Source organism: Schistocerca cancellata, chromosome 9 (genome assembly GCF_023864275.1).
Source record: "Schistocerca cancellata isolate TAMUIC-IGC-003103 chromosome 9, iqSchCanc2.1, whole genome shotgun sequence".
Lineage (NCBI taxonomy): Eukaryota > Metazoa > Arthropoda > Insecta > Orthoptera > Acrididae > Schistocerca > Schistocerca cancellata.
In genome coordinates, this window is record NC_064634.1 from 221,648,589 (window position 1) to 221,675,031 (window position 26,443).

General features: G+C 40.2%; 1 protein-coding gene across 5 annotated transcripts in view; it reads right to left on the reverse strand.

Annotated features, from left to right (window-relative positions):
• LOC126100322 (rabankyrin-5-like) overlaps positions 1-26,443 on the reverse strand; it is a 138,163-nt gene that overhangs the window by 46,277 nt on the left and 65,443 nt on the right. For 4 of the 5 annotated variants that reach the window (XM_049910932.1, XM_049910933.1, XM_049910931.1 and 1 more), the window contains 2 exons: positions 24,192-24,386; positions 12,029-12,235 (listed from right to left, as the gene is read on the reverse strand). In XM_049910932.1, coding sequence (XP_049766889.1) covers positions 12,029-12,235; positions 24,192-24,386 — 402 coding nt within the window. The remainder of the gene's footprint in view (positions 1-12,028; positions 12,236-24,191; positions 24,387-26,443) is intronic. The other variant, XM_049910935.1, reaches the window with a different exon arrangement.

Consider the following 26,443-nt stretch of genomic DNA (forward strand, 5'->3'; position numbering starts at 1 on the left):
TTGGTACCAAAACATCAACAAAGGTAAAGTACCATCTTTTTCCACTTCCATTGTGAATTTTATATTCGGATGGAACGAATTCAGATGCTGAAGAAATGTAGGTAGAGTATCAAGTCCAAGTGGCGACACCACAAATATATAATCCACATAGTGCAGAAAGCAAGAGGGTTTGAGAGTGGCTGACTGTAGTGCTTTTTCTTCAAAGTCCTCCATAAAATTATTGGCCACCACAGGAGACAGAGGAATTCCCATGGCGACACCATCCACTTGTTCAAAATATTGGTCATGAAATAAGAAGTAAGTTGAAGTAAGCAAATGTTTAAAAAATGCTACTATGTCCTCCTCAAACTTGTTTCGGTGCTAGAGAAGGGTCTGAATTTTGCACCTACACCAGGGACCATTCCCATCTGAGATGTGATTAGTGGAATAGAGCAGGCTGTTTCAAAACTTCCTAAGGATGCTGCCGAAGAGATTAGGTTTGAAACATGCCACATCTTGACTCAAGCTTCATCAAGGTCCAACTTTTAAAATCACCTCTGCTGAAAGAAGTGCTCTACGAGAATTGAGAGAAGACTAAGACATCATCATCTTACCTGCTGACAAAGGAAATGCTACTGTGCTTCTCTCATGCATAGAATAGAACAGCAAGATATAAAAACTGCTCGGCGATCCTGCATATAGTAAATGCTTACTTCAACATATTTCTTATTTCATGACCAATATTTTGAACAAGTGGATGGTGTCGCCATGGGAAGCCCTCTGTCTCTTGTGGAGGCCAATTATTTTATCAAGGACTTTGAAGAAAAAGCGCTACAGTCAGCCACTCTCAAACCCTCTTGTTTTCTGCGGTATGTGGATGACACATTTGTGGTGTGGCCACATGGACTTTATACTCTACCTGTTTCTTCAGCATCTGAATTCGTTCCATCTGAATATAAATTTCACAATGGAAGTGGAAAAAGATGGTACTTTACCTTTGTTGATGTTTTGGTACGAAGGAAAGCAAATGGAACCTTGGGACACAGCGTCTACTGCAAGCCAACACATACAGATCTATATCTGCAGACCACAAGCTGCCATAATCCTGCACAATGCGGTAGTGCATTATGGGTGTTAGTTCATAGAGCACAAGTGGTATCTGATCCTGAAAGCCTGTTGAGTAAAATACAACATTTGAAGACAGTGTTCTGACAAAATGGTTATTCTGAGAGACAGATACGTAATGCATTCAAGCCCAAGCAAGTTCAATCTATGGAGCAGAATGAAGATACGAAGACACCCACCACTTTAGCCTTTTTGCCATATTTTGGTGCCATGTCGTCAAGAATCTGAAAAGTCCTCGGAAGACATGGAATTAAACGTGTGTTTCAACCATCTGCAAAACTGAGAAACCTGTTGGATTCGGTTAAGGATGACCTTGGCCTGAGGAAATGTGGTGTGTACAAGATTCCTTGTCAATGTGGGCAGCGCGTATACGCCAGACATGCCCCACAGTACTAGAATGCTGCGATGAACACCAGTGTCATATACGCCTTTGTCAACCGGAAAAGTCGGCAATTGCAGAACACTGTCTGAATACAGAAAGTCAGATGATTTTTGAAAAGGCGGAAGTTTTAATCCCGGCATCATCTTTCTGGGATTGCGTCATTAAGAAAGCAATACATATCTGTACAGCTGATAATCTCATCAACAAGGGTGTGGGATTTCAGCTGAGCACAGCCTGGAACCCTGTATTGGCTGCTATTAAATCATGACACGAAAATCAAGATTCTTCGATAAGAGACCCGTCATAACATTGGTCTAGTATGGCCGTTGGTGAGTAATGTCTGTCTGCACTGCTGGCAAACAGCGTACAGCACACGTGCAGGAGAGCCACTCTGCAATTTTTGTCATGTAGTAGTTGTTGTGGTCTTCAGTCCTGAGACTAGTTTGATGCAGCTCTCCATGCTACTCTACCCCGTACAAGCTCCTTCATCTCCCAGTACCTACTGCAACCTACGTCCTTCTGAATCTGCTTAGTGTATTCATCTCTTGGTCTCCCTCTACGATTTTTATCCTCCACGCTGCCCTCCAATGCTAAATTTGTGATCCCTTGATGCCTCAGAACATGCCTACCAACCGATCCCTTCTTCTAGTCAAGTTGGGCCACAAATTTCTCTTCTCCCCAATCCTATTCAATACCTCCTCATTAGTTACGTGATCTACCCACCTAATCATCAACATTCTTCTGTAGCACCACATTTCGAAAGCTTGTATTCTCTTCTTGTCCAAACTATTTATTGTCTATGGTTTCACTTCCATACATGGCTGCACTCCATACAAATACTTTCAGAAACGACTTCCTTACACTTAAATCTATACTCGATGTTAACAAATTTCTCTTCTTCAGAAATGCTTTCCTTGCCATTGCCAGTCTACATTTTATATCCCCTCTACTTCGACCATAAGTTATTTTGCTCCCCAAATAGCAGAACTCCTTTACTACTTTAAGTGTCTCATTTCCTAATCTAATTCCCTCAGCATCACCCGATTTAATTCGACTACATTCCATTATCCTCGTTTTGCTTTTGTTGATGTTCATCTTATATCCTCCTTTCAAGACCCTGTCCATTCCGTTCAATTGCTCTTCCAAGTCCTTTGCTGTCTCTGACAGAATTACAATGTCATCGGCGAACCTCAAATTTTTTGTTTCTTCTCCCTGGATTTTAATAGCTACTCCAAATTTTTCCTTTGTTTCCTTTACTGTTTGCTCAATATACAGATTGAATAACATCGGGGAGAGGCTACAACATTTTTGGCATAGGGAGTTTGAATATGGCAACATCTACCTGCAGATCATTGTGGCAAACCCGTGAAGACTATTTACAACACATCCTCCAGAAAAGCTTGAAGAGTCACAAGCCCCATTAATAGTTTGCAGGCAAACATCAACATACAGCTACAATAGTTTACTGTTGAATCTATGAGCAGTAAAAACCTAACCACACAGTTCTTGCAGAATAATATGGTACATACTGAACAGACACCATCAGTGTTTCAACACATGGCCTAATTGTGTTACACGTATTTCACAGTTAAGTTGATGCATTGTTGTTGTTCTAACCAGCACAGATTCCTTGTCTGAAAAATGGGCCGTCGACTGTTTGTCTCGGGATCAAAAATCGGGCCTTTATATATCATCACAGTAATGGGTACTGAAACTATACATTGTTTGACGCTTAAGTTACAGAAATTACAATTAAAACATAACTCATTTAATTAATGGAATATATAGAAAAATTTCATCTTTTTAACAGTTTCTTCTACTACAGGGGTTAAGCCGTATTATTTGTATAGATGATGAAATTAACAGATATAGCTATACAAACAATACTTCTGACAAAACTGTTAATTACTTTGGAATTAATGAAGGGCTGGCTTTGCTAACGTGTTTTTGAATACAGCCAAATAAATACTTAACGGGTGCCACTGGTTGTTCCTCCAAATGTTTATAATTAGTTGAGAATTTATATTTGTTTGTAAGTTAACAACAGAATTTAAGTTACGAAACAATTACTGACGTCACCCTATAACAAAATATATTAACTATGAATGATGATAAAAAAAGCAGGAAATTAATTACATACATAAAACTAAGCACAAAATTAGATCTGTGGCAGTGATATTTTTCATGTCTGGTGCAAAGTGATATCAAAAGTGCACGAGAGGTTCCCCCCCCCCCCCCCCCCCCCATGTGATGTTTTTTATCTTTGCCGTAAGACTATAGAATCTCCTAGTTCTTGTTACTTCTCCGTTGTTTTTTTTAGTTTCTTCTCATTGTGAGTTTTCACGAATAAATATTTTTTTGTTAACTCATTATACCGGACGGCTATGCAATTATTTTTTGTGGGTAAGTCGCCTACATAATTGGTGATCTCCGATTAACGAACTTTAAATCTTTCGTTAGCTACGTCGAACATTAACTGCAAAAGCAATGAACGACGACGGCAATTGATACGGTTCGATAACGGAAGAAATTCATAGGCTTCAGAATGAGACAGAAACTTTACAGTTGCATATTTCGAAAGATATGAACTTAAAGCATATACCGGACCAAAGGAATGACGTTGGTTCAACAACCACGGCAGCACAACCACAGCAAGTAACAGCAATGGAAGTACCCGCTGGTTTCAATGCTTCACCAACTCAACGGTTGCAATTACGGGCGCCCCCATTCATGCCTTCTCAGCTACACACATGGTTCGCGGTAATGGAAAATATATTTCTACAACAAAGAATAGTCAGTGATCACGAGAAGTTCACCTTCGTGATAAGTAATTTGCACCATCAGACATCGGTTTTGATATCTGATATTATAGTGAACTCGCCTACAGAAGGAGCATACTGTAGACTGAAAGAAGAATTAATTTCTCGGTGTGTGAAGTCAGTCGACATCAGAGTCAAACAAGTACTGTACCAAGAGAAACGGGGAGATAGGACCCCGTCAGAATACTGGCGTCATTTACGCAGCCTGGTAGATAGATCGACAGTCTCTGATAGACTGTTACTCCACGTACGGCAACAACAGCTACCAATGCAAGTAAGAACTACACTAGCTATATACGACGAAAGATCAGTTGACAAACTGCTGCTCGCTGCAGACAGAATCTACGAGACGCACGAGCCTACTGTTACAGTCGCTATGACGTCGACAGATGCCATGTACGGTAACTACCATTACTAGCAAGACCAAACTGACGATATAACAGTAAACTGTGCCGTGGTCGCAACGTGACAAACAACAAAAAGTTCTAACAAAATTAGAGATTTAAAAACTGCAATAGAGGATTTGCGAGTGCAACTACACACGCTGCAGCGACCACAAGTTATCTTTAAGCGCAAGAGAGAGCGGGCTGGGCGTGAAACACGAAGTTAACAAGAGGACGAGCATAAGGTGTTTGTACAGAAAGACTTGTACAATTGCTCTCACGTAATGTTGCGAACAGACTCAGTCAAATCGCCTTTACAACCACCATATATGGGCCCATTTCAGGTGCCGAGTAGAAATAAGCATACCGTGGACACAATGTACAATGGTGTTCCGACAAAGGTATCGATTGAACGTGTCAAGCCAGCATGGGTTTTACCCTCTCTGACCTCTGACACCACCCCTGTACAACAACACATGATGGATGCAGAGCATACCGAAACACGGCTCAGTACATCATCCGAGACAGGTGAATCACCACCACAAACAACAACATCACCACCCCCGAGACACCTGACGCACACCACAGCTGGACGTCGAATAAAATTCAAGTATCAAGATATCCCTGGGGCTCCGCACTTTAAGGGGGGGGGGGGGGCTGTGTGGCAGTGAGAGGTTTTTTTTGGTCATGTGTTGTTTTTTATCTTTGCTGTAAGACTATAGAATCTCCTAGTTTTTGTTACTTCTCTGTTGTTTTTTTTAGTTTCTTCTCATTGTGAATTTTCACGAATAAATATTTTTTTGTTAACTCATTATACCGGACGGCTATGCAATTATTTGCTGTAGGCAAGTCGCCTACAGATCTAGTGCTATAATCTTTAAAACTGAGGGTAAACCTTTCTCCTTTATGAAAATTCAGATTATTCTCTTCTATGTTAATGGTAATTAGTCAGAAGTGAAAAAATGAATTTAAGGAGGCAGATGGCAAAACAAGAGAGGAAATAAAAAGATCCCAGCTTGCTTCATCACAGGGTGCAGCAAAACATCCTCCCTAATTTAAAGTTCAAATAACAAACAGACGGATCAAAACTGTAGTAAAATGAATTATATCTAAGGAGTGGGAAGTTTTGTTTACATATGTTGTCATAGCAACATTGAAACAACAAGAAGCATTGATTAGAACACTGAAAAGACAAAACTGACATTCAGTTTGCACAAATTGTAGCCTGCAATGAATTCCAACCGTGCCACTGTAATGCACCAACCACACGTGGTCAGAAACACGCAGAGTAGGAAGTAGATTACAGCAACACAAGCCGCAGGCAAGTGCGGGTGTTACGTCTTGCTAAGTGCAACACAGCCATCGTAACATTGCCAGGTGCATTGGCCAGGCAAAGCGTGAAAACAGTTGAAATAGCAGTATCTAAGTGTAAGAAGGCAGATACCATTCCACACTGTCATTCAATGAAGTTTTTAACATGCTTGCCAAATGGCACCAAAGCCCAAGCAAGTGCAGCCAGAAAGGGTGTAAATACCTTGCCATTTCATACTAAAGTCACTTGTGTTAGTGTCGCAGCTCTACTATCAAGGGGCTGTGATGCTTGGGGCACAATCCAGAATGTTGTTCCTGGACCACAGTTCAACTCTGTGACAGGGCAGTCCACCCTCATACCGTGGGAGCTAGAGCTGCCACCACACTGGGCTCTGGGAACCAGTTCACTGGCCATCAGTGGTCACTGGCCATCAGTGGTCACTGCCATTATTTCATCTGCCTGCCACCTATTGGGAAGCACTGAGAGTGAAACTTCCTGGCAGATTAAAACTGTGTACCAGACCGAGACTTGAACTCGGGACCTTTGCCTTTCGCAGGCGAGTGCTCTACCATCTGGGCTACCCAAGCACGACTCACAACCTGTCCTCACAGCTTCAATTCTACCAGTACCTCATCTCCTCCCTCCAAACTTCACAGAAGCTCTTCTGTGAACCTAGCAGAACTAGCACTCCTGGAAGAAACTTTACCTGTTTTGTCTGGTGTCAGGAGGAGGCAAACACAAGAGGGTTGCGGTCCATTAATTGTAGGCAGTTCAAACATATGGCGAATGACGGTATCCCTTAGGGAAATGGCGCCAAGAGACAGGAAAAGACACCAGGTGCAATCAGTGTGTATGCCTGGGGGCCGCATTCTACATGTTGAAGATGCTATTCCAGCAGTCACGGAGGGGAAAATGGTGCAACCAACTACAGACTGTGGTGCACTTTGGAACAAATGATGCCTGCTGTCTGTGCTCCGAGGTCACTCTTGGGTCATTCCAGTGACTGGCAGAGAAGGCTGAGAAGACCAGCCTTGCGCATGGAGTTCCAACGAAGCTCACAATTTGCAGAATTGTTCTCAGAACTGTTAATAGCCCTTTGGTTCTCAGTCTCGTGGAAGGACTGAACCACAGACTTCGAAAGTTCTGTGACAAATAAGGCTGCAACTTCCTGCACTTGGGTCATAGGGTTCAGAACTGTACGATCCCCCTAAATGGGTCAAGTGTCCACTACACATCAGAGGCTGCTGCTTAGATGGCTGACTGTGTGTGGGGTGCACATAAGGCTTTTTAGATTAGACAGCTCAGAGTTTTAAGCTCTCATGAAAAGCAGCGAAGTTCACATAATAACAGGTACAGAAAGCTAGTTGAAACCAGAAATTGCTAGCAGCGAGATTTGATGAAAATTTAAGGGTATATCGAAAAGATAGATAAATGCAAAATGGGGATGGTGCATTTGCCACAGGACTCCCACTCATGACAGAAATATATTGGATATAATGGCAACAAACAGACCTCGCCTCTTTGAAGATGTCAACAAATTGGTGATGATGACGTGGTTGTGATGATGACGATGATGATGATGATGATGATGATTACTGATGTACAAAGGACAACTAAAGATAAGTCGACCGTGCACTGGATACATGTGTACCCAGAAGAACAGTCCATAATGGGAGGGAATCTCCATGGTATACAATCACTGTAAAGAAACTTCTAGAGAGAGAGAGAGAGAGAGAGAGAGAGAGAGAGAGATTACTGCATAATATAGGACTATAGATAGAGATATGCTGAATGAGATGCACTTGGCTGTCAAGAGACCAATGGCGTATGATGCCTTCAGTGACTACCGTAGCAGAATATTGTCATACGATTTTTCACAGAAGCCAAAGAAGTTCTGGTTGTATGTAAATGCTGCTAGTGGCATCAGAGTTAGTGTCCAGGCCCAAGTAAATGAGACAGGAAATGAAATTGTCAGTAGCAAAGCAAAAGCTGAAATGCTTAACTCCATTTTCAGATGTTCCTGTACGAAGGAAAACCCAGGAGAAATGCCCAATTTAATCCTTTTACCACTGAAAATATGAACCAAATAAGTATTAGTGTCAGGGATGTTGAGAAACAGCTGAAATTGTTAAAACTGAATAAAGCTCCAGGCCCCAACAGAATCCCTGTCAGATTCTATACTGAATTTGCGAATGAGTTAGCCCCTTTTTTAACTGTAATCTATCACAGACCTCTCAAACAAAAAAAACTGTGCCCAGGTCATGGGGAAAGGCACCAGTCACATCCATCTACAGGGAGGGTAATAGAAGTAATCCAAAAAAGTGGTGTCCAATATCCTTGACATTGATTTGTTGTGGAATCTTAGAACATATTCTGACATCAAACATAGTGAGTTATTTACCATATAGCGGAGATGCTGAGCCGCGATAGGCACAATAAAAAGATTCACACAATCATAGCTTTTGGCAATTAAGGCCTTTGTCAGCAGTAGACACACATACACACACGCGTGCACACACCCACCCACCCACCCACAAACACACACACACACACACACACACACACACACACACACACACACACACAAAGTGCAACTTGCACACACATCTGCAGTCTCAGAGAGCTGAAACTACATTCTCTGACACACACACACACACACACACACACACACACACACACACACACACACACACACACAAGTGCAACTTGCACACACATCTGCAGTCTCAGAGAGCTGAAACTACATTCTCTGAGACTGCAGATGTGTGTGCAAGTTGCGCTTGTGTGAGTGTGTGTGCGCACGTGTGTGTATGTGTGTCTACTGCTGACAAAGGCCTTAATGGCCGAAAGCTATGATTGTGTGAATCTTTTTATTGTGCCTATTGTGGCTCAGCATCTCCGCTATATGGTGAGTAGCAACTTTCCTTGTCTCGTATTGTTACATTCCATTCTGGATTTTCCATCGTTTGATAATAAGTTATTTTGAACACAATGACCTCCTCAATGCCAACCAGCATGGATTTTGAACACATCGATCATGTAAAACCCAACTTTTCTCATATGATATACTGAAAGTTTGGATCAAGAAAATAATTTTAATTTATGATAAGTATTTGACTCAGTACCACAACCTACACTTATTGTCAATAGTACAATGATATAGGGTATCAAGTGAAATTTGTGACTGGACTGAGGAATTTTTGGTAGGGAGGACGCAGCATGTTACCTTGGATGGAGAGTCACCTTCAAATGTAGAAGTAACTTTGGGTGTGCCCCAGTGAACTGTGTTGGGAGCCTTGCTTTTTCATCTTGTATATTAATGACCTTGCAGACAATATTAATAATAAAATCAGGCTTTTAGCAGATGATGCACTTATCCATAATGAAGTACTATCTGAAAAAAGCTGCATAAATATTCAGTCAGGTCTCGATAAGATTTCAACGTGGTGCAGAGATTGGAAACTAGTTTTAAATGGTCAGAAATGTAAATTAGAAATCACTCATGTGAATGATACTAGAATATTGCTCAAGTTTGTGGGATCCATATTAGATAGGACTAACAGGGGATATCGAATGTATCAGAGAAGGGCAGCATAAATGGTCAGAGGTCTGTTTAATCCCTGGGAGTGTGTCACAGAGTTACTGAAGGAACTGAACTGGAAGACTCTTGAAGACAGACATAAACCAAGAAAGTCTATTAACACCATTTCAAGAACCAGCTTTAAATGAGTACTCTAGGAATATACTAAAAACTGCTACATAATGATCACATAGGGATCATAAAGATAAGATTAAAATAATTACTGCCCGCACAGAGGCATTCAAACAATAATTCTTCCCATGCTCCATACATGAATGGAACTGGAAAAAACATGAATAACTAGTACAATGGGAGGTTTGCAGAGTATAGATTTAGATGTAGTCTGGCCCAGGCATCTTCTTAAGGTGCCGCAAGATTTGGTTTTGTGTGTATTCAGAACTGTGACTCCAACCAGGTTTAACTATAGTTGGTTTCATGCTGCTATGTATTGCCAAGTTTGACAAATAGCAATCCCATCAACATTTCACAGTCCGGTTAGAGCCCAGGCAGCATGTACACAAATTCAAACACACAGTACCTGAATAACAAGACTGAGTTGATTGCTGACATATTGTGCATAAAATGGAAAAAAAAAAAAAAAAAAAAACTCAGCAAACACGCAAAGTACACCATCATTTGATAAACTAATTTTGATCTCCCTTTAGCCACATAAAACAGTGGCATTGTAAGACATTTCCTCAGTCAATGATCCCACGATTGTTTCTGTTAACAGGTGGCACAGAAATTCACAAATCTAACAGAGAAATAAGACTGAACAGAGAGGCTGAACTGATTGCCAGTAATGACTATGGGAAAGAGATGATCTGGACTTAAGCAAGGAGATAGTTAACTTTCATTTCAAAGGAAAGAGTGCCAATATAGCTACTGTATAACATTGGGCAAAGACTTGCTGAGCAAATGCATAATTTTGACTGAGAAGAATTGCTTCACACCTGAGATACGGCCTTGATTTGAGGTTACTAGTGTGCACAAAAACATAGTGTAATGGCTTTTAGTGACATCCAATAGTGTATCATTATCGCACATTTGCTGATGTGGCTTTGTAAGTTCACAAATACCACAGACAACTGCTCCTCAGATATGAACTGACAAAGATTTACAATGTATAGTTGGCTTTCAACACCGAAAAACTACAAACACCAGTAAAAGGTCCAAGGAGTCCCAAGAAGCCACAAACATAAAGAATCAATATGTAACAGGTAACAACTGAGTTCTAATTCAGTGGAACTCAAAAAAAGGGTTCTAATGTTCTTTATTGGAGTCTTCACCAGGACACAGTCCCATCATATGAAGGTTGAACATAATGGCCCTTGAGAAGTGTATCTAGCCTCATTTCCATCTCGTTTCAATTCTGATAATAAACGTTGTGTCTAATCATAATCTTTGTTCACTAAAATGTTCTTTAGGAAGAGTTCCTATCTTATTGTCTGTCTACTACATGCACTGGTGAGGAGATTTAATTTCCCAGCCACCGAATGCAAATGAAATATCACACAATTTGCACAAAAACTGAAGGATTATGTGCCAGTTGAAGACTGTCATTGTCAATAATGAAATGTGTAAATTATCCATTCACATTACATGAGGACTGGTGTATCCGCCTGGTAGCCAATTTCTCCACCCATCAGACAGGCCATTTGAGCAACTGCACCACCAGGATTATGTTCATAAATGGCTTTTATAACCACTGAACGACTTTCCTTGTGTGGTTGAGGTTGTTTTGGGGAAGGAGACAAGACAGTGAGGTCATCGGTCTCACCAGATTAGGGAAGGATGGGGAAGGAAGTCAGCCATGCAATTTCAAACAAACCATCCCGGCATTTGCCTGTAGCGATTTAAGGAAATCACGGAAAACCTAAATCAGGATGGTCGGATGCGGGATTGAACCATCGTCTTCCCGAATGCGAGTCCATTGTGCTAACCACTCCTGTGAGCATTGTTACTTGTTTTCTGGTAAGGTTTTTTATTTGTAATCATAATAATTGTTGCTGAGCGATAAAGTGTACTCCACAAAATAACAAATGATGAAATTTGTGGGTCCACCTTCCATGTGTTTTTCCCTAAAATTATCAAAACCCTTGTTATGAGGTATCAAATTTATTAGAGTAGCATGTAAAAATTTGAAGTAAATTGGTGAATATGTTTTCAAGATTTAAAATTTCCCCTTTATTTATTACAAATAGGCATATAAAAATGTGTGTATTTAAATGCGACATTGTGTCAAAATCTCTCGTGAATTGGTCAACTAAGTTTTGAGTTTTGCAAGCCGTAACATACACAAGCTGAATTTTTATATATAAAGAAGACGAAGATTATTGTGATCACTCAACTTCATTCTTTTCTTTGTCTTTTATGAAAGCCTGAAAGATACCGAGGAAATAACCAATATATTACATGAAGAGAAAAAATATTTGTATATATCCTCACCTCAGCATCCAACTGTGACTCAGTAAGGAGCACAAGTGCAGAGCCTCGTTGACCTTCACGGCAAGCTATATGCAATGCGTTATCTCCTTCTGAATCTACAGCATTAGCATCAGCACCATTCTGCAGCAAAGCTGATATAACAGCTGCATGGCCTGCTCCCGCTGCAACATGCAAAGCTGTTCTTTGGTGGGCATCACGGTCATCTACCTGCCAGGGTTAATTAAAGGCACTGTATAAACATTTAAGTAGCACTTAAAAGTTAGAATAAACAACAAAGATCATATTACATTACCCCATTTGTGCCAACATTGATTGGAGCTGAGCTACATCACCAATAAGCTTTCAACTTTAGCCCAGTAAATCAAGACCAAAGAAGGTCAAACACGGAGGAAAAAACTGTGTAGTCATAAATTTTTGGATAGTGGTAGGAGAGAGTGTCATGAACAACAAATCCCCACCAGTGGGATGTAGCAGTGATATAGCTGGGTAGGTGGGTGGGGTGCAAATGTCACTTTATGCTCTTGAGTACCTTGAAAACTACAGCTTACACTGAAAATTTTTTCCAGTACAAAATTAAACTACTTTAAACCCACTACAAAAAAAAAAAGGATCCTATTCATTTTTTCACTAGGACTAATAGTTTCTTCATTGTGCAGGAGATGGAAAAATCACAGGTTATTAAAAATACAATTATAATGGTATATAACTACTGTTTTAGTGTTAAATGAAGCAGGTTAATAGAAATTAAATATATGTGTCAAGTTCAAGTTTACAGAGCCACCACAGTGTGCCTTATGAATCACTGGTGATGCAGTGTTTACACATGCCCAGGCGGGGCAGGAGGAGACCTGGGAGGGGGGGGGAGGGGGGGGGGGGAGTGTATTTTTCACAAAGTGCAATAACACTACATAAGAATATAGGTATATATTATTAATAATAGTGATGAAAGAAATGCATATGGACAAAATCCTCGTAAATTTCTACCTGTTGTTCTACACTGATAAGAGGGAAAATTTATTACTGGTCATCCTCTACAGCAGGTTCTAGTGTTCTTCCAGGGAAGGTAACTTTCCGCAGCATTTCCTGTTCACTTCTTTTACGCGAGTAGACTGAGCTCGTGTATATCAAATGGTGTTATTTTCATTTTATTAAGTGAGTAGTTATATAAAAAGGCTCAACAGCTGGAACTGTCACCTGCATACCACACTGCAGAGGTCACCTCAAGTGTAACATGCTGTCAATATGTATTCAACAACATCAATTTCATTGTCTCCAGTATCACCGGCTGGAATACTTTTCATAGCTTGAAGGATATCAAGTGCATCATCCCAGACTCATCTCTCCCAACATCTGAAGAGGCTTAAACTGTCTCCCTCTGCAACAAAAGTAGGTCACCTAAGTGTTAAGGAACTTCAGATATTTCAATGTAAATCAAGCAATGAATTACAGCAGATTACCAAGACATTTCCAGGGGCAGATGTGGACTCTGACCACAATCTATTGGTTATGAACTGTAGATTAAAACTGAAGAAACTGCAAAAAGATGGGAATTTAAGGAGATGGGACCTGGATAAACTGACTAAACCAGAGGTTGTACAGAGTTACAGGGAGAGCATGAGGGAACAATTGACAGGAATGGGGGAAAGGAATACAGTAGAAGAAGAATGGGTAGCTCTGAGGGATGAAGTAGTGAAGGCAGCAGAGGATCAAGTAGGTAAAAAGACGAGGGCTAGTAGAAATCCTTGGGTAACAGAAGAGATACTGAATTTAATTGATGAAAGGAGAAAATACAAAAATGCAGTAAATGAGGCAGGCAAAAACGAATACAAACGTCTCAAAAATGAGATTGGCAGGAAGTGCAAAATGGCTAAGCAGGCTTGGCTAGAGGACAAATGTAAGGATGTAGAGGCTTATCTCACTAGGGGTAAGATAGATACTGCCTACAGGAAAATTAAAGAGACCTTTGGAGAAAAGAGAAGCACTTGTATGAATATCAAGAGCTCAGACGGAAACCCAGTTCTAAGCAAAGAAGGGAAAGCAGAAATGTGGAAGGAGTATATAGAAGGGCAATGTACTTGAGGACTATATTATAGAAATGGAAGAGGATGTAGATGAAATGGGAGATATGATACTGCGTGAAGAGTTTGAGAGAGCACTGAAAGACCTGAGTCGAAACAAGGCCCCAGGAGTAGACAACATTCCATTAGAACTACTGACAGCCTTGGGAGAGCCAGTTCTGACAAAACTCTACCATCTGGTGAGCAAGATGCATCAGACAGGCGAAATACCCTCAGACTTCAAGAAGAATATAATAATTCCAATCCTAAAGAAAGCAGGTGTTGACAGATGTGAAAATTACTGAACTATCAGTTTAATAAGTCACAGCTGCAAAATACTAACGTGAATTCTCTACAGACGAATGGAAAAACTAGTAGAAGCCGACCTCGGGCAAGATAAGTTTTGATTCCGTAGAAATGTTGGAACACATGAGGCAATACTGACCCTATGACTTATCTTAAGAGAATAGATTAAGGAAAGGCAAACCTACGTTTCTAGCATTTGTAGACTTAGAGAAACCTTTTGACAATGTTGACTGGAATACTCTCTTTCAAATTCTGAAGGTGACAGGGGTAAAATACAGGGAGTGAAAGGCTATTTACAATTTGTACAGAAACCAGATGGCAGTTATAAGCGTCGAGGGGCATGAAAGGGAAGCAGTGGTTAGGAAGAGAGTGAGACAGGGTTGTAGCCTCTTCCCGATGTTATTCAATCTGTATATTGAGCAAGCAGTAAAGGAAACAAAAGAAAAATTCGGAGTAGGTATTAAAATCCAAGGAGAAGAAATAAATAATTTGAGGTTCGCCGATGACATTGTAATTCTGTCAGAGACAGCAAAGGACTTGGAAGAGCAGCTGAACGAAATGGACAGTGTCTTGAAAGGAGGATACATGATGAACATCAACAAAAGCAAAATGAGGATAATGGAATGTAGTCGAATTAAGTCGGGTGATGCTGTAGAATTAGATTAGAAAAAGAGACGCTTAAAGTAGTAAAGGAATTTTGCTATTTGGGGAGCAAAATAACTGATGATGGTCGTAGTAGAGAGGATATAAAATGTAGACTGACAATGGCAAGGAAAGTGTTTCTGAAGAAGAGAAATTTGTTAACATCGAATATAGATTTAAGTGTCAGGAAGTCGTTTCTGAAAGTATTTGTATCGAGTGTAGCCATTATGGAAGTAAACATGGACGATAAATAGTTTGGACAAGAAGAGAATGCAAGCTTTCGAAATGTGGTGCTACAGAAGAATGCTGAAGATTAGATGGGTAGATCACATAACTAATGAGGAGGTATTGAATAGAATTAGGGAGAAGAGGAGTTTGTGGCACAACGTGACAAGAAGGGACCGGTTGGTAGGACATGCCCTGAGGCATGAAGGGATCACAAATTTAGCATTGGGGGGCAGCGTGGAGGGTAAAAATTATAAGGGAGACCCAGAGATGAACACACTAAGCAGATTCAGAAGGATGTAGGCTGCAGTAAGTACTGGGAGATGAAGAAGCTTGCACAGGATAGAGTAGCATGGAGAGCTGCATCAAACCAGTCTCAGGACTGAAGATCACCATCATAACAACAACAACAACAACAACAACAACCACTCTAGACTTGGTCAGTCCCAATTCATCACACATCATTTTCACACCCATCTTGGAAAATATGCTACAGATGTGTGGTAAAGGATTCCACTCATAGTAGCCCACTCTACAAGTGTCAGCAATTCCTGAATAGAAGATATTATGAAGTCTCCTAGTAATACAGTTAATGGTGAAAGAAGTGCAATAACTTTCTGTTCATTCATTAATTCACTGCCAACTGACTACAACATACTTACACTGCTTCAGAATATGCTGTCAACAATAGACAGTAGCGAGGTGCCACATATAACAATCCAATAACTTTCCCATCAACACTGAAAAGTTCACTTACAAATTATACATTTCTCATTGTTTATAAAAGTATTTTACAAAAAAGCTCACTTAATTCATGTAAATAAGCACACACTTATTAAGCTGATTATAACTCGACTACATAAACATGAGCTCAGTGAACTTAGTGTATCTCTTCACCTAAGAGACCTGGGCAGGAACCTGCCATACAGGATGACTAAGAAACAATATTCCCTCCATTGGTGTAGAAGAGTGTGCGGAGATTTATGCAGATTCTGTCCATACACGTTTCTCATTTCTTGCATTAGTATTATTAGTAACTCAGATCTGTTCCATGTCGTGTTAATGCACTTTGTGGAAAATGACCCCCCCCCCCCCCCCCCCACCAAAAAAATAACGTTTTCTCTGCGCACTGCATCACCAGTGATTCATAAGGCACACTGGGGAGAGTTGGTATAACTATGTGAAACACCATGTAGTCACTTTTTGTGATGTGGTGATGGTAGAGAGAGTGGAGAATCACCTGCTTGGTTTTCAGTTTGCAGAGATATGAAAGTATGAACTGCATGAACACAATCTGGCAACCTACCTTCCTTCACACTTCTACCCTCCAACCCCCACCCTGCTCTCTCATCTGCCCTGCCACACCCGCAGAATGCACTTTATCCCTTCTACACTCTACTGCACTTAGACGTGATACATATATTAATACTTGTTCTGAACTCACTTCATTTAACAATAAACAATAATTTTATACCATTAAAACACTATTTTTAATAATCTGCAAATTTTCCAGCCCCTGCAACATGGAAACTATTAGTCACAGATAAAAAATGACTAACTCTTTCTGTGGGAAATTTAAAGTGATTTAATTCTGTGCTTGGAACATTTTCTGATAGAAGCTGAGGTTTTTGAATTATTCAAGAAAAACATTAATTTTCAAATATTATGCGTTTATTACAAATCTAACTATATTGCAGTAATAGTTCAGATGCACTCAATTGTTGTGACAACATCCACGCTTTTCATTATACGACAGTCCTGTATCGAAACTAAATTCTCTGTTCTGAGATACTTTAATCATTTATATCTCTTGAAATCATTCTAAAACTTCTCAATTATTCATGGAGCTCCTAATATCATAACTTCACTATAAACAAAATCCTATCCACATGGCACTCTAGCCCTAAATTTGGTCATAATATATGAGTGAGAAAGATATTTTGCTTATACATACATACATACATACATACATCCCACATATGTGTATATAAAGACGGATATTTGTATATCCATGCTCTTCTTTGAAAGTCTTGAATCTTCAGTATACAAACAGCAAACTTCATGAGTATCAGCACTGTAGGGTTTACAACCTAACTCCAACAAGAGCGGGGATACAGACAACAAATTTTTTTTTCAGCCCCCTGCTGTATAGACTGCCTTGTACAACAGGTGTGTTGTGTGGGAATAGTATCGGCCTGCCTCATTGACCTGCTTTTCAGGACAGCCAACAAATCAGGGGTAAGAAATTGCTTTTGAAGTAGTATGGGCCTGCTTTATCTACCCGGTTTTGCAGCACCTGCATGTAGAGATGGGTACACAGCTGGAGATAGATTGAGATGGACATAGAAGGGTACAAACAGCGGTAGAGCTGCGAGGGGGGGGGGGGGGGGATGGACACCCACCCACAGAGAGAGAGAGAGAGAGAGAGAGAGAGAGAGAGAGAGAGAGAGAGAGAGAGAGAGAGAGAGAGAGAGAGAGAGGGAGGGAGGGAGGGAGGGAGGGAGGGGGGGGAGGGAGGAAGAAGTGGTGGACACACAGAGAAGAGAGGACGAAATTTGTGCAATATACATGTTGAGTGCACACACGAGCGAAGCCACGGGAAAAGGCTAGTATTTACATAACTGCTCAGGTTTCCACGGCCAGATTACGTAACTGCTCAGGTTTCCACGGCCAAAGTGAGCTAACAAAGTTTTCTGGATATGGTACCACATTATATTCTAAATAACCATCACTGATCGAACCAATGATTCGACCACAATTACAGAGGCCTCCTCCTGTGTCTACAGGTTATTTACAATATGACACAGTACTTTACCCAGAGGACTTTCATGTTAAAATTTCAAAACTGAATACCAATATATTTGGCAGTCTACAACAGCACTTTGCACCTGCGCAACTTTACACACATTTTCCCTCACAGACAGAAGCTATGTAATTTTTCCAAAATGGTCATAGGAAGGACTGATTCAGTATCTAGAAAATTCAAAACAACCTTTGGTGAAATTAAATGAAAGAGTGTAAACATTTAAAAATGACATGAGAATTCCACTGTTAAACACAGATAAGGGAACTGACAGGTGGAATGAGTACACTGAACACCTCTATGAGGGGGAGGACATGTCTGAAGAAATGATGGAGGAAGAAATTGGGGTTGATAAGGAAGACACAGGGGATTCAGTATTGAGAGTCAGAAGGGATAGATAAAATTTCTTCAGAATTTCTGAAATCACTCAGGGTAGTGGCAATGGAGTCACTATTCAAATTAGTGTGTAGAACCTGTGAATCTTAAACGTGCAATTTCGGGAAAATGTCATCTACACACCCCTGAAGATTGTAAGGGCAGAAAAATGCGAGAAATGTGGCACAGTCTTCTTAATGACTCATGCATCGCAGTTGCCAATGAGAGTAATATACAGAATTAAAATGAAAACTGAGGATTGTTTCGATGAGAATCATTTTGACTGTTGGAAAGGTAAGTGCACCAATGAGGAAGTCCTCCAATGTCCCAGGTAAATAATTTGTACTGGCCAAGAACAGAAGTGGGCCTGTGGCGCAGTACCGTTATTGTTACTTCATTCCAAACTTAATCTTATTCTTATCGCATCATTTGATAAGGCAACACTGTTTTGTATTGTTAAGGTATGACTTTATCTTTGAAAAGAGAAGGCCTTTAAAGCCATACCAATCCCTAGCAGATTGTTATGATCTACACAAAGGCCTTAGGATGATCATAAAAAATGTCAACAGGTGATTTTTATTGCTTACCTCTACAAGAATCTAGTTTGTGGGATCATTTATTTCCCTCTCAGTAGAGAATCCCTTGTTGAAAATGTTTTTCTCACAATGGTGGTTCAATGTTCTATTATAAGCCATCTTCTCAAACATCTTTAAGAGTACAGTAAGGAGACGGGTCAGTTCAAGATTAGGTCAGTCTCTTATTGCCATTTTTGTTTATTAGTGTATTTCATATATTGGTGTTACTACTCCACCCTTCAATCTTTCAGGAAATACACCTTGACTCTGATTGCTTACAAAGTTAACTCAAGGGTGGCACTACCAAGTTGGCTCAAGATTTTAATACTGTGGTTGAGATACCGTCATAGCAAGAGGAGTTACTAATTTCTAGTTTCCTAATTTTTTTGTGATATGTCTAACAGATGAGTTGGCAAAACTGATGGCTGGTGCAGAAATACTATGTCTCAGTAATTTCGCGGCAATGGTTTGTTGGAGTGAAATGCAGTTGGGATTCCTGCACATGCCTGCTTTTAATGTGTAACTGCAGAAAGTTTCATTGTTGCATGTCTGTTAGTTATTTTGCAGTACTATATTGAGTAGAACATTGTGTCACACAGCTTGCGAATTTAGAGATGGCTGAGTTAGAGGAGCGAAACGTCTGAATTAAATTTTGTGTGAAACTCAAGAAAACCTTTACAGAGACACACGAAATGATTCGAGAAGCCTATGGTGATGAGTGCTTAAGCCGTACTCTGTGTTACAAATAATTCACATGGTTTAAAAATGGCCAGTCAGAAATTAAAGATGACCCACTTTCAGGACGCCCTCAACATTTACCGATGACGCTCATGTCAGCATTTACAACAAAATTGTGCCTGCCAACTAAAGACTGACCGTCCTCGAGATTGCAGAAGAATTAACATTTCAGTTGGATCATGCCATGATATCCTAACACAGCATCTTGGAATCTTCCTAAGGAACATCTCGTTCTCATTTGCACAATCCAAAAGAAAACAAAACTGGTGATGAGATATGGGTCTATGGTTATGATGTAGAGGCCAAGGTTTAATCTTCACAATGGGTTGGGAAAGGTTATACAAGACCAAAAAACAGCTCATCAGGTCAGGTCAAATGTCAAAGCAATGCTGATAGTTTTCTTTAGTTTTGACGGATTAGTTCATGAATTCACATCACAGGGACAAACTGTTAATCGACGGTACTATAGGGGTGTGTTGTGACACCTGCAAGAAAATGTGACAAGGAAATGGCCTGAAATATGGTGAGACAATTCATGGCTCATGCATCACAATAACGCACCCCCACATTCAACCTCATTTGTTTGTGACTACTGCACAAAAAACGAAATCACTGTGCTGCCTCATGCTTCATATTCTCCAGACCTGCCAGTGCAGACTTTTTTTATTTATTTCCAAAATTGTAAACCTTACTGAAAGGATGAAGATATGTAATGATGTTGTTGTTGTGGTCTTCAGTCCAGAGACTGGTTTGATGCAGCTCTCCATGCTACTCTATCCTGTGCAAGCTGCTTCATCTCCCAGTACTTACTACAACCTACATCCTTCTGAATCTGCTTAGTGTATTCATCTCTTGGTCTCCCTTATAATTTTTACCCTCCATGCTGCCCTCCAATGCTAAATTTGTGATCCCTTGATGCCTCAGAACATGTCCTACCAACCGGTCCCTTCTTCTTCTCAAGTTGTGCCACAAACTCCTCTTCTCCCTAATTCTATTCAATACCTCCTCATTAGTTATGTGATCTACCCATCTAATCTTCAGCAGTCTTCTGTAGCACCCCATTTCGAAAGCTTGTATTCTCTTCTTGTCCAAACTATTTATCATCCACGTTTCACTTCCACACATGGCTACACACCATACAAATACTTTCAGAAATGACTTCCTGACACTTAAATCTATACTCAATGTTAACAAATTTCTCTTCTTCAGAAACGCTTTCCTTGCCATTGCCAGTCTACATTTTATATCCCCTCTACTTTGACCATCATCAGTTATTTTGCTCCCCAAGTAGCAAAACTCCTTGACTACTTTAAGCGTCTCTTTTCCTAATCTAATTCCCACAGCATCACCCGACTTAATTCGACTACATTCCATTATCCTCGTTTTGCTTTTGTTGATGTTCATCTTGTATCCTCCTTTCAAGACAGTGTCTATTCCATTCATCTGCTCTTCCAAGTCCTTTGCTGTCTCTGACAGAATTACAATGTCATCGGCAAACCTTAAAGTTTTTATTTCTTCTCCATGGATTTTAATACCTACTCCAAATTTTTCTTTTGTTTCCTTTACTGCTTGCTCAATATACAGATTGAATAACATCGGGGAGAGGCTACAACCCTGTCTCACTCCCTTCCCAACCGCTGCTTCCCTTTCATGCCCCTCGACGCTTATAACTGCCATCTGGTTTCTGTACAAATTGTAAATAGCCTTTTGCTCCCTGTATTTTACCCCTGCCACCTTTAGAATTTGAAAGAGAGTATTCCAGTCAACATTGTCAGAAGCTTTTTCTAAGTCTACAAATGCTAGAAATGTAGGTTTGCCTTTCCTTAATCTATTTTCTAAGATAAGTCATAGGGTCAGTATTGCCTCAGGTGTTCAAACATTTCTATGGAATCCAAACTGATCTTCCCCAAGGTCGGCTTCTAACAGTTTTTCCATTCGTCTGTAAAGAATTCGTGTTAGTATTTTGCAGCCGTGACTTATTAAACTGATATTTCGGTAATTTTCACATCTGTCAACACCTACTTTCTTTGGGATTGGAATTATTATATTCTTCTTGAAGTCTGGGGGTATTTCGCTTGTCTCATACATCTTGCTAACCAGATGGTGGAGTTTTGTCAGGACTGGCTCTCCCAAGGCTGTCAGTAGTTCCAATGGAATGTTGTCTACTCCTGGGGCCTTGTTTCGGCTCAGGTCTTTCAGTGCTCTGTCAAACTCTATCTTGTAATGATAGAAGAGATAAAAGAAAAGTCATAGGCAGCACATCGCACAATCCACCAAGAGTGGTACCACGACTACTCCGGAAATGGAAATGGCATTGGGAGTGGTGTATCAATTGTGGAGGAGAGTATTTTATAGGAGACCATGCACAAAAAGTAAAAGGTATGTGTAGAAAAATGTTATCGTCAAAGTTCCAGAATTTTTTGAACAGACCTAGTGTGCATTGCCTAGCTCAAGTTTATAGGACCTGCTTTCAATGAACCATTTTTGTCCCCATGTTTTCAGCTACTGTTAGGAAGACTTCATTAAATCTGCCTGTGATCTGACTATTTTGTCAGCTGTCTCCCTGTTGCTGTCGTCTTAGCCTTCAAGCTATCTGCATTGCTTAGCTTATTTGTTTTATGCCAAATAATTCTACATATTATCCTTTAAATTTTGAATTTTTTGAGCATAGTACACGGTTTTTCCTTTTTTGATGATATGCTGAAGAATTTTGTAATACTATTTACACAGCATTTTTAAGTCAAGATTAGAGATAATCTGATACCAGATTTTCTCTCAAATTCCACTTAATGGTCCTTGATCCACTGGAAACGCTAGATTCCTAAAGCTTTAACAAATCTTTTAGGAAAAAAAGTGTGAGCCCACTTGGTGAACTACTTCCCATTTTTCATCGTATAAATTCTCTCAGAATATTGTCACTGAGTCAGTATTTACAATTCTCTGAAATTCTGCTTCTTCTTCATGAACTAAGATTGGCTTAGGGATGCTTTATTGCTGCTATTTCACCTTCAAGGTTACATAGCTAAGCTCAGTTGGAATAGGTCTCGGAAGACCCAAAGGTACCGACCAACCATCATGTCATCCTCAGCCGATAGGCGTCAATGGACGCGGATATGGAGTGGCATGTGATCAGCAAACTGCTCTCCTGGCCGTTGCCAGGTTTTGTGTCCAAAGCTGCTACTTCACAGTCAAGTAGCTCCTCAATTGGCCTCACAATGGCCGAGTGTACACAAACTGCCAACAGTGCTTGAAAGACCTGGACAGTCACCCATCAAAGTTCTAGCCACTGCGACAAGGCCGTTTGTACAGACCATGGTTACATTAAGCACTACTGTGAGACTCTCATCTGTTTTATTGATGACAGTTCAATTTAGAAATAAATTATCAGTCACATGAGTTTGGTACTGTTGTAGAGTGACATATTGCCATGTAGTAAAGAAAGGACAGTAAGACTAGGTTATAATAACCAATTACAGATGAGGACATTAAAGATGGAGTGCAAGCTCGTACTGGGTAAGGAATTTGGCCGTGTGCTTCTCAAAGCAAGCATCTCCACATTTGCGAAAGTCTGGATGGTTGGTTGGCAATTTGAACCTTCATCCTTGGTAAAGTGACGTAACTGCAGGCAGATGAATGAGGAAGCTTTGATGCAAGAAGGTAGGTTGCACGTAGTATGTTGAGGCATTTATCTGTAAGACCAGAGATCCTTTCAATAGGAGAGCAGTAACCATCCTTCACTGGGTATTTTGAGTGGACTGGCATATAGATTGCGGAAAACATGTAGACGGTGGAAGTCTGAGAACTGTTGTTGGTTAGAAAGGAGACTCAAGAGTTAAGGGATGAATCTTGAGTTTTGCGTGTACACTGTCACACTGAGAATGAGAAAGGATAATTAGGATTTAACTTACTACCAATGAGAAGAGAGAGATGGAGAGCAAGTTGGGTAGGAGAATCAAATAGGTCATGTATTTCTAAAAGGAACTGTGCCTTCAGTAATTTAGGGTAATTACTGAAAACATTAATGTTCAGTGTGACCTTCTGGGATGGTGTCATTGTAACAGAGCATGGAGGTCTGTGGGGAGCATGGAGGTCTGTGGGGAGCATGGTGGTCTGTGGGGTCAATAAATGATGAAGAATATGATGGATAAGACCATTGGTAAATCAGTCAACTACCAAAGGCAGGATATGTGATCAGGTGTAAAAGGAGAAACTAAGATTAACAGCGTAGCAGTGGGTATGGATAAATACGTCTAGGAAACCTGAATGAAAATAATGAATGTATCAATGTTTGCGTCATTACTGATTTTTGTTGAGAATATCATCATTACTGATTTTTGTTGAGAATGCAAGAAGCACATTATACATAAACTAAGAAGAGAGCTTGCATTTTTTATGTTTGCAGCCCAGCAGTATGGACTGCTTATGTGGGCTCCATTACTTACCCTTGATCCAGCAAGCATCAGGGACCTGACAAGCGTTTCTGATCCAGCAGCTGCAGCGAGCTGCAATGGTGGCATCTGATTACTATCTTGCACTCTTGAGTTGACGTCTACTTGGATTGAAAGCAGAAAAACAATGGTCTCCATGTCTTCCTTATGGATAGCAATATGCAGAAAGTTCTGGCCCTTATCATCATACTGTCAATAATAATAAAACTATCATTATTTACAAAGGTTCTTCTTATGGCAACAACATAAAAAAAGCTTTGTTATAAACACCCATAAATATCTACATTTTTTTTGCAATCTATATTAATTCATACTGCACTGCACTGAGATGAGGAAAAGTCATTGGATAGCAATATGCACATACAGATGGTGGTAGTATTGCGTACACAAGGTGCAAAAGGACAGTGCATTGGCAAAGCTGTAATTTGTATTCAGGTGCATCATGTGAAAAGATTTCCGATGTTATTACAGGGTGTATATGCAGACAAGGAAAAAAAATTCCCGGATTTACCAGTTAAAAATACACTTTCCCCCTGATGAACACACACTTTTTCCATGGTAAGTGACAGTATATTTTCCCTCGGAACTGTAAAACTTATCAATCCTTTGAATGGTTATGGTTTTATACACGGGCATAGAATTTCCTGGTACTTTAGAAAACAAAACTCAGGGAAAAAGACACCTTTTGAATGTATCTTTGATGTGCAGCAACATGTATGCTGCGTATTTTCTTATTACAGGGTGTATACAACCCGGGACAACCGGGAGATCCAGGAAAAACCTGGGAATTTTTTCATCCGCGAGAAAACTGGGAAAAATCCAGGAATTTTTCGTTGTTTTAGTTTTCAGTTAAATTTTTGTAATTTTGACTGGTAAGAACCGTTACTCTAACAGAGGATATTACTGTATCCTGCTACTGCAGAATAATACTACAGCATTAAAACATGAACCAGGGAAAAAAACGAAAATAAAACTTAAATTGCAAAGGAAATGCACCATATAAAACAACACAGTGCTCGTACAGGCGTCTGCCAGCAGCAAAATGTGCCAAAGGCTTTCGGAAGACTATGCAATGCTTCATAACAACAAATTGCCTTCAGTGAGTGTGACGTCACAACTGTTTACATTAGACTCATTTATTCAGTTACGAGTGGGCTCATGCATACGCGCAGTTGAGTCGCATATGAGTAGTACCTTCTCCTGCTTCTGGCTACAGAAATGTGGCTGTTGGCTGTGTAAGCAGCAGTAGCAGCAACTAGCCACATGGTACCCAGAAAAATTTTACTGGTGTGCCCAAGCTGCCAAATTCATGCGTGTGCAGCAGGCCCGGATTTAGAGCGGAGTGAGGGCAAATCGGGGTATCTGAACCAGGTGGCAATTTCGGGGGAGGGGGCAATTTCATATTCTTGAGGAAAACACAAACCGTGTTTCACAAAGCACCTAGCATCCAGCGCACGTCGGTCTATCGATTATTCATATGATTTTGAAATGCACCCCTGCTGGTTTTTGAACACATTCTAAGTTGATTTCTGAATGACTATAATTTGATTTTTGAATGCTTGCATAGTGTTCGTGATGTCTCTGCATCTAGAAATAAACTTTCCTGCAGACAAAATGGGATGGGGCTATACGAGCTGAGCGGAACAAAGTCGAACCGGTGAATGCCAAGTGCTGCGTGTTTATGTGGTTGATTCGGTTTGCAAATGTTCAGCGTTGTTATAATTACTAGCGAAATCCATAGATTCAGACTACTAGAGTGGAAATAAACGACTAACAGGTAAGAAAGATTACATATTATCTTCTCGGTGTATCCAAGAAAGTGAAATTTTGACAGAAATCTTCTGGCCAGATCGCTACATGAGACAGGGCCTGTTGTAGTCCCCGGCTAGCAGCCGCTTAAGTTCCATTCTGAGTTCTGACGTATTATAAAAATGATCATTATTGCCAAAACAGTCTCACTTATTTGGTGTGTGTTACAATTGCTGAAATATTAGAAAGGCCTATTTTGTTTTCTCCAGCACACAGTGACAAAATAGACGTAATCAGATTGAGAAACCACACCAGTATTGGGTACTATTTGTATTAACAGCTTTTTCAGTATCAGACAACGAAATTTCAATTTTTCATGTAGCAAAACGTTTGACGTGATAAGGTAATAGTCCTTCCGCAGAAAGGAAAGCACACCATGTAAAGCTGTAGGAAGATTAGAGAGAAAAATCGCTATGACCTAAGGCTTGAACAAATGT